This window comes from Salmo salar, chromosome ssa11 (assembly GCF_905237065.1).
Source record: "Salmo salar chromosome ssa11, Ssal_v3.1, whole genome shotgun sequence".
Lineage (NCBI taxonomy): Eukaryota > Metazoa > Chordata > Actinopteri > Salmoniformes > Salmonidae > Salmo > Salmo salar.
Window position 1 is genome coordinate 102,970,863 of NC_059452.1, and position 9,044 is coordinate 102,979,906.

At 47.7% G+C, this 9,044-nt stretch overlaps 1 protein-coding gene across 1 annotated transcript in view; it reads right to left on the minus strand.

Moving 5' to 3' along the window:
* Positions 1-8,156, minus strand: part of supt20 (SPT20 homolog, SAGA complex component) — a 43,401-nt gene extending 35,245 nt beyond the window's left edge. Inside the window, 10 exon segments of the mRNA XM_045690212.1 lie at positions 1-83; positions 794-933; positions 1,369-1,422; positions 2,678-2,794; positions 3,743-3,846; positions 6,242-6,368; positions 6,617-6,742; positions 6,848-6,883; positions 7,477-7,578; positions 8,037-8,156. The exon segment at positions 1-83 is cut by the window's left edge and continues 74 nt beyond it. Coding sequence (XP_045546168.1) covers positions 1-83; positions 794-933; positions 1,369-1,422; positions 2,678-2,794; positions 3,743-3,846; positions 6,242-6,368; positions 6,617-6,742; positions 6,848-6,883; positions 7,477-7,479 — 790 coding nt within the window. The 5' untranslated portion in view covers positions 7,480-7,578; positions 8,037-8,156.
* Positions 8,157-9,044: the final 888 nt, after the last annotated feature.

Genomic DNA, 9,044 nt, shown 5'->3' on the forward strand with positions numbered 1-9,044 from the left:
AGAGACGCAGCTGGGGGGGCATGGGCAGGTAGGACAGCTCCTGTTGACGGTTCAACGCCGCCCGAGAGTGACGCTTAAAACAACTACGGAGAGAGGAGAAACAGGTCTCTGTGTGTCTCATAGACTAGCTGGAGATCAGGGAAGCACAATACTGTGTGCGTCTCTCTCTGTCTGTGTTTGCAGGTCTCTCTCTGTCTGTGTTTGCAGGTCTCTCTCTGTCTGTGTTTGCAGGTCTCTCTCTGTGTGTTTGCAGGTCTCTCTCTGTGTGTTTGCAGGTCTCTCTCTGTGTGTTTGCAGGTCTCTCTCTGTGTGTTTGCAGGTCTCTCTCTGTGTGTTTGCAGGTCTCTCTCTGTGTTTGCAGGTCTCTCTCTGTGTTTGCAGGTCTCTCTCTGTGTTTGCAGGTCTCTCTCTGTGTTTGCAGGTCTCTCTGTGTATTTGCAGGTCTCTCTCTGTGTGTTTGCAGGTCTCTCTCTGTGTGTTTGCAGGTCTCTCTCTGTGTGTCTCTCTGTGTGTCTCTCTGTCTGTCTCGCTCTGTCTGTCTCTCTGTGTGTCTGTCTCTCTGTGTGTCTGTCTCTCTGTGTGTTTGCAGGTCTCTGCGTGTCTCTCTGTGTGTCTCTGTGTGTTTGCAGGTCTCTGTGTGTCTCTCTGTGTGTCTCTCTGTGTGTCTCTCTGTGTGTTTGCAGGTCTCTGTGCGTCTCTCTGTGTGTTTGCAGGTCTCTGTGTGTCTCTCTGTGTGTCTCTCTGTGTGTCTCTCTGTGTGTTTGCAGGTCTCTGTGCATCTCTCTGTGTGTACCGTTTCATAGAGTGAGTGTTCATCTTCTGCTTGTTATAGAGCAGGTGATTGGCTGTACAGGTGACAGAGATCGACGGATCCAGACACAGAGGATCAGCTGTGGCCAGCAGTAACTGGCTCTCTAACTGGAACTTATCATCCTGGAGGAGGAGAGAACAGAGGAGAAGAACAGAGGATCAGCTGTGGCCAGCAGTAACTGGCTCTCTAACTGGAACTTATCATCCTGGAGGAGGAGAGAACAGAGGAGAAGAACAGAGGATCAGCTGTGGCCAGCAGTAACTGGCTCTCTAACTGGAACTTATCATCCTGGAGGAGGAGAGAACAGAGGAGAAGAACAGAGGATCAGCTGTGGCCAGCAGTAACTGGCTCTCTAACTGGAACTTATCATCCTGGAGGAGGAGAGAACAGAGGAGAAGGGGGAGAGAGAGAGAAGGAGATAGATGAAGAGGGGAGAGGCAGGAGGTAATAAGGGAGGAGAATGCAAGAAGGGAAGATGAAAGGAGGAGAGGAAAGATAACATTATTCCTATACCATCTTGTTTGTGTGTTCAGGTTTGTATGACCTTGGTAACTCACCTGAGTCCATTTGTGGTGGTCACTGGTCATGGCATGGACATCACAGATCAGTGTCTGGGGAGGTCAAAGGTCAGAATATAGCATCAACGGTGTAAGGATCGATCATTCTGATTACATATCACCACTTGTGTCCACTCTAACATAGAAACCAACTGTCTCCCCTCATGGTTCTCACCTGCATAGTGGATGTTCTACCTCTTCTATCTCTATGGTTGTAGAAATCAGTGCTAGTTCCTACCTGCATGGTGGATGTTCTACCTCTTCTATCTCTATGGTTGTAGAAATCAGTGCTAGCTCCTACCTGCATAGTGGATGTTCTACCTCTTCTATCTCTATGGTTGTAGAAATCAGTGCTAGTTCCTACCTGCATGGTGTCTGTTCTACCTCTTCTATCTCTATGGTTGTAGAAATCAGTGCTAGTTCCTACCTGCATGGTGGATGTTCTACCTCTTCTATCTCTATGGTTGTAGAAATCAGTGCTAGTTCCTACCTGCATGGTGTCTGTTCTACCTCTTCTATCTCTATGGTTGTAGAAATCAGTGCTAGTTCCTACCTGCATGGTGTCTGTTCTACCTCTTCTATCTCTATGGTTGTAGAAATCAGTGCTAGTTCCTACCTGCATGGTGGATGTTCTACCTCTTCTATCTCTATGGTTGTAGAAATCAGTGCTAGTTCCTACCTGCATGGTGTCTGTTCTACCTCTTCTATCTCTATGGTTGTAGAAATCAGTGCTAGTTCCTACCTGCATGGTGTCTGTTCTACCTCTTCTATCTCTATGGTTGTAGAAATCAGTGCTAGTTCCTACCTGCATGGTGTCTGTTCTACCTCTTCTATCTCTATGGTTGTAGAAATCAGTGCTAGTTCCTACCTGCATGGTGGATGTTCTACCTCTTCTATCTCTATGGTTGTAGAAATCAGTGCTAGTTCCTACCTGCATAGTGGATGTTCTACCTCTTCTATCTCTATGGTTGTAGAAATCAGTGCTAGTTCCTACCTGCATGGTGTCTGTTCTACCTCTTCTATCTCTATGGTTGTAGAAATCAGTGCTAGTTCCTACCTGCATGGTGGATGTTCTACCTCTTCTATCTCTATGGTTGTAGAAATCAGTGCTAGTTCCTACCTGCATAGTGGATGTTCTACCTCTTCTATCTCTATGGTTGTAGAAATCAGTGCTAGTTCCTACCTGCATGGTGTCTGTTCTACCTCTTCTATCTCTATGGTTGTAGAAATCAGTGCTAGTTCCTACCTGCATGGTGGATGTTCTACCTCTTCTATCTCTATGGTTGTAGAAATCAGTGCTAGTTCCTACCTGCATGGTAGGCCGTAGCAGGACGTGTCTGCTCTGGAAGGAGGGCATCTTAGTGTTGCCAGACTGTCTGTAGTCTCTGACCTCTGTTACCACACAGCCACAGTGGAAGATGTTCACCTGGACAAGGAGACAGAGAGGGGAGACAAGGAGTCAGAGAGGGGAGACAAGGAGTCAGAGAGGGGAGACAAGGAGTCAGAGAGGGGGAGACAAGGAGTCAGAGAGGGGGAGACAGAGAGGGGGAGACAGAGAGGGGAGACAAGGAGTCAGAGAGGGGAGACAAGGAGACAGAGAGGGGAGACAAGGAGTCAGAGAGGGGAGACAAGGAGTCAGAGAGGGGAGACAAGGAGTCAGAGAGGGGAGACAAGGAGTCAGAGAGGGGAGACAAGGAGTCAGAGAGGGGAGACAAGGAGTCAGAGAGGGGAGACAAGGAGTCAGAGGGGAGACAAGGAGTCAGAGGGGAGACAAGGAGTCAGAGAGGGGAGACAAGGAGTCAGAGAGGGGAGACAAGGAGTCAGAGAGGGGAGACAAGGAGACAGAGAGGGGAGACAAGGAGTCAGAGAGGGGAGACAAGGAGTCAGAGAGGGGAGACAAGGAGTCAGAGAGGGGGAGACAAGGAGTCAGAGAGGGGGAGACAAGGAGTCAGAGAGGGGGAGACAAGGAGTCAGAGAGGGGGAGACAAGGAGTCAGAGAGGGGGAGACAAGGAGTCAGAGAGGGGGAGACAAGGAGTCAGAGAGGGGAGACAAGGAGTCAGAGAGGGGGGACAAGGAGTCAGAGAGGGGAGACAAGGAGTCAGAGAGGGGGGACAAGGAGACAGGGAGGGGGAACAAGGAGACAGGGAGGACAAGGAGTCAGAGAGGGGACAAGGAGTCAGAGGGGGGACAAGGAGGCAGAGGGGGGACAAGGAGGCAGAGGGGGGACAAGGAGGCAGAGGGGGGACAAGGAGGCAGAGGGGGGACAAGGAGGCAGAGGGGGGACAAGGAGGCAGAGGGGGGGACAAGGAGGCAGAGGGGGGACAAGGAGACAAAGAAAAGACAAGGAGACAGAGAGTTAGAGGGAACACACACCTGGGACTTCTCTAAGAGATCCACCAGGATAGGAGGAAGCTCCTCAGCATCAAGGTACTCCAAAAGCTGGCCTTCCTCATACGGCAGACGGATCGTCTCAGAGTCTACAGAGAGAGGGGGGAAGATGGGGGGGAGAGGAAAGAGAGAGGGGGGAGAGGAAAGAGAGAGAGGGGGGAGAGGAAAGAGAGAGATGGGGGAGAGAGAGACGGGAGAGATGGGGGAGAGAGATGGGAGAGAGAGAAATGGGAGAAAGAGAGATGAGAGAGAGAGAGTGTCATCATTAGGCAGTTGAATAGTCTTTCAAACAAAGCGACACTGTTACTACTACAGCTCTGTAGAAACACCCTGTTACTACTACAGCTCTGTAGAAACACCCTGTTACTACTACAGCTCTGTAGAAACACCCTGTTACTACTACAGCTCTGTAGAAACACCCTGTTACTACTACAGCTCTGTAGAAACACCCTGTTACTACTACAGCTCTGTAGAAACACCCTGTTACTACTACAGCTCTGTAGAAACACCCTGTTACTACTACAGCTCTGTAGAAACACCCTGTTACTACTACAGCTCTGTAGAAACACCCTGTTACTACTACCGCTCTGTAGAAACACCCTGTTACCACTACAGCTCTGTAGAAACACCCTGTTACCATTACAGCTCTGTAGAAACACCCTGTTACTACTACAGCTCTGTAGAAACACCCTGTTACCACTACAGCTCTGTAGAAACACCCTGTTACTACTACAGCTCTGTAGAAACACCCTGTTACTACTACAGCTCTGTAGAAACACCCTGTTACTACTACAGCTCTGTAGATACACCCTGTTACTACTACAGCTCTGTAGAAACACCCTGTTACTACTACAGCTCTGTAGAAACACCCTGTTACTACTACAGCTCTGTAGAAACACCCTGTTACTACTACAGCTCTGTAGAAACACCCTGTTACTACTACAGCTCTGTAGAAACACCCTGTTACTACTACAGCTCTGTAGAAACACCCTGTTACCACTACAGCTCTGTAGAAACACCCTGTTACTACTACAGCTCTGTAGAAACACCCTGTTACCACTACAGCTCTGTAGAAACACCCTGTTACTACTACAGCTCTGTAGAAACACCCTGTTACCACTACAGCCCAGGGTCCCTGCTCATCTGCGTGAACATGCCTTAGGCATGCTGCAAGAAGGCATGAGAACTGCAGATGTGGCCAGGGCAATAAATTGCAATGTCCGTACTGTGAGACGCCTAAGACAGCGCTACAGGGAGACAGGATGGACAGCTGATCGTCCTCGCAGTGGCACAGGATCGGTACAACACCTGCACAGGATTGGTACATCTGAACATCACACCTGCGGGACAGGTACAGGATGGCAACAACAACTTTCTGAGTTACACCAGGAACGCACAATCCCTCCATCAGTGCTCAGACTGCAATAGGCTGAGAGAGGCTGGACTGAGGGCTTGTAGGTCTGTTGTAAGGCAGGTCCTCACCAGACGTCACTGGCAACAACGTCGCCTATGGGCACAAACCCACCGTCGCTGGACCAGACAGGACTGGCATAAAGTGCTCTTCACTGACGAGTCACAGTTTTGTCTCACCAGGGGTGATGGTCGGATTCGCGTTTATCGTCGAAGGAATGAGCGTTACACCGAGGCCTGTACTCTGGAGCGGGATCGATTTGGAGGTGGCGGGTCCGTCATGGTCTGGGACGGTGTGTCACAGCATCATCGGACTGAGCTTGTCGTCATTGCAGGCAATCTCAACGCTGTGCGTTACAGGGAAGACATCCTCCTCCCTCATGTGGTACCCTTCCTGCAGGCTCATCCTGACATGACCCTCCAGCATGACAATGCGATCAGCCATACTGCTCGTTCTGTGCGTGATTTCCTGCAAGACAGGGATGTCAGTGTTCTGCCATGGCCAGCGAAGAGCCCGGATCTCAATCCCATTGAGCACGTATGGGACCTGTTGGATCGGAGGGTGAGGGCTAGGGCCATTCCCCCCAGAAATGTCCGGGAACTTGCAGGGGCCTTGGTGGAAGAGTGGGGTAACATCTCACACCAAGAACTGGCAAATCTGGTGCAGTCCATGAGGAGGAGATGCACTTAATGCAGCTGGTGGCCACACCAGATACTGACTGTTACTTTTGATTTTGACCCCCCCTTTGTTCAGGGACACATTATTCCATATCTGTTAGTCACATGTCTGTGGAACTTGTTCAGTTCATGTCTCAGTTGTTGAATCTTATGTTCATACAAATATTTACACATGTTAAGTTTGCTGAAAATAAACACAATTGACAGTGAGAGGACGTTTATTTTTTGGCTGAGTTTACAATACTAGCTACATAGCAGTGATTTACGCAGGACAGAGTTTACCTTGGACCTCTTGGGGTTTTTAAGCCGAGTATCTTTGCTACATGTTGCATGACAAATAAGTTAATTGTGAATGTTTGATAAATTGACAGAGTGATTGATAGATAGGGCTCTCACCAGATCCATTCTTGCCGCGGAGCATGAGGGAGTAACCCTGGTTACCGGGGTAGAGGTTGACGACCAGACACGACACCGACTCTTGACACATGAGCTTCTCCAGCAGGTTCACATTCCTACGCAGCTTCTACACATAACAGGAAATCAACAAACAATAACAATAAATGGTATGGGTTTATCAATAATGATTCAAATTCACATTCCTACGTAGCTTCTGATGTGAACTTGTCCAATAAGAACCCTGGCTTTTGTTTTCTGTTACAAAACATTTTTGCTACAGTGTGCCCTAATGAACACAAGCTACAGGTCAATGGGTCCAATGATTAGATCTGTCAAATGCTTTCTATACAACCTACTCTGATTTCTATTGGTTACCTTGAGCTCTGGTTCTTTGTCACACTCTTCGATGTAGAGCTCGTATAGTTTCTGGTATAAACTCTTCTTCCCTCCGGATGAGGCTCTCCTCTTCGCTGGCCTTTGACGAGCACTTTCAACAATGTACTGAAGAAGATGAAATACATCAAAGTCAGATGTATACTCATGAACAGCTATAGACACACACACTTGAAATCACCTTGTTCATGTAGAATAAATAGACAGTCTTACCTCAGCCCGATCCAATGCATATTCCAAAACGTGTTGCTGCAAATAGAGCATTAGTTATCCGTTATTGTTGGTCACTAGGCCATCTCATTTACTGGGAGATGGGAGATGGAGAAATGATTTACACTACTGATCAAAACAGCTTTATAAAAGGGTCTTTCCTACTACTGTAATTAGCCCATGGTCTCTCTCTCTCACACACACACACACACACACACACACACACACACACACACACACACACACACACACACACACACACACTTCACAATGGAAACAGAAGCGTCAACACAGTTAAAGACAGTATACATGTACTACTCGTTAAAAAAAATATTGAACCTTTATTTAACTAGGCAGTTAAAAACAAATTATTATTTACAATGTACGGCCTACACCGGCCAAACCGGGACGACACCGGGCCAATAGTGCGCCGCCCTATAGGACTCCCAATCACAGCCGGATGCGATACAGCCTAAAGTGTATCAATCCGCGCAGAGACAGATCAGAGATTAATGGATAGATGGATAGGTAGACGGATGGATAGACAGATACATTCATCGATAGAGGGATAGATAGATGGATATATATATTAAGGGATAGGTGGATAGAGGGTTGGTGGAAGGGATGCTTACCATTGTGGTCTGCCAACCGGTATTTGGGTGAGTGATGGTCAGCAGGAGACTTAGCTGTCCTTAGCCCCACACCGTCACCTCCATATAGCGACCATTCAAACCCTGTGTGTACACACACACACGGCCCGGGTCAAACCTAGTCTACACACAGTCAACAGCAGCAGCAAAACGACAGGCACCGACCGTTTGAGCGGGTTGGTAAGTGCTAGCTAGCTAATTTAGCTGACAGCTAAGTAATATGTCAGTATGTCGGTATGGCGATTTCGCAAATAATCAACAAATGATGAACAATATATATGGCTGTGAAATGTCACCCAGTTTCTATCCATACACTTTGACGGAACAGTGTTGTTTTCAATGAAACCCAGTTAACTTGATGATAGCTTTATGTTCACTGGCAAGCGATTTGTTCACAGCAACAAGCTCGCTGGCTGGCTAGCCGGCTAACGTTAGCATCGCTAGCTTGCTTCTTGGGAAGCTGCCAAAGTTAGCTAGCAATACAACGGCTGAGACACAAACGCATGAAGAAGCTTCAATCTTAAACGTTAGGATGGACTTGCCTTATGAGTTGCATTATTATAGATCGTAACTCCAATGCAAGAAACAAGATATTATTTCAGTGCCTTCATTGAAAAAAAACTCACAGCAGCAGCCATTTTCTTCCAGTGTGACAACAAAAGCCAAACTTCCGGTAAAGGTAGTGGGCGGAACCCTGGGGGATGCTCTCCTGTGTGACATTTTCATTCAGGAATAACTTAATGACTGTTTTATATTTCAATAAGATAAACATATTGGTTGATATATTGTGACATTTTATTTTAGCTACACACGACAAATGTGCACACACTGTAGTATAGATTAGGAGCTCCCGAGTGGATCGGCATCTCAGCGCTAGAGGCGTCACTACAGACCCGGGTTCGATTCCAGGCTGTATCACAACCGGCCGTGATTGGGAGTCCCATAGGGCGGCGCACAATTGGCCCAGCGTCGTCAGGGTTAGGGTTTGGCCGGGGTAGACCGTCATTGTAAATAAGAATTTGTCTAGTTAAGTAAAAGTAAAATAAATAAGTAAAATAGACCAATGGTTCACAACCAGGGGTACTAGGACCTTGGCCTATCCACAGGGGGGGGTAACTGAGAAGACTCATGAGACCATAGGCCAGTGGAGGCTGCTGAGGGGAGGGCGGCTCATAATAATGTCCGGAATGGAGCAAATGGACTGGTATCAACCACATGAAAACCACGTCTTTGATACCATTCCATTGACTCCATTCCAGTCATTATTATGAGCCGTCCTCCCCTCAGCAGCCTCCACTGCCATAGGCCGACTGATAAAATACACACGGAGGGGTACATTCAGTTGGTTGTACAGTAACCAAAAAAGGTTGGGAACCACTGGTATAGACTGATAGGCCTAATCAGTTCTCAATAGTTTAGGACTATATCATATTAGATACATTTTGACCAAAGAAATCAGTGAGGTGTGTTTGAAAAGTATAGACCCTTTGTAACCTTAGGCAATCTATTAGGTAACTGGTAGGCCTTGTTACCCTGCACGGGGCCTTCCG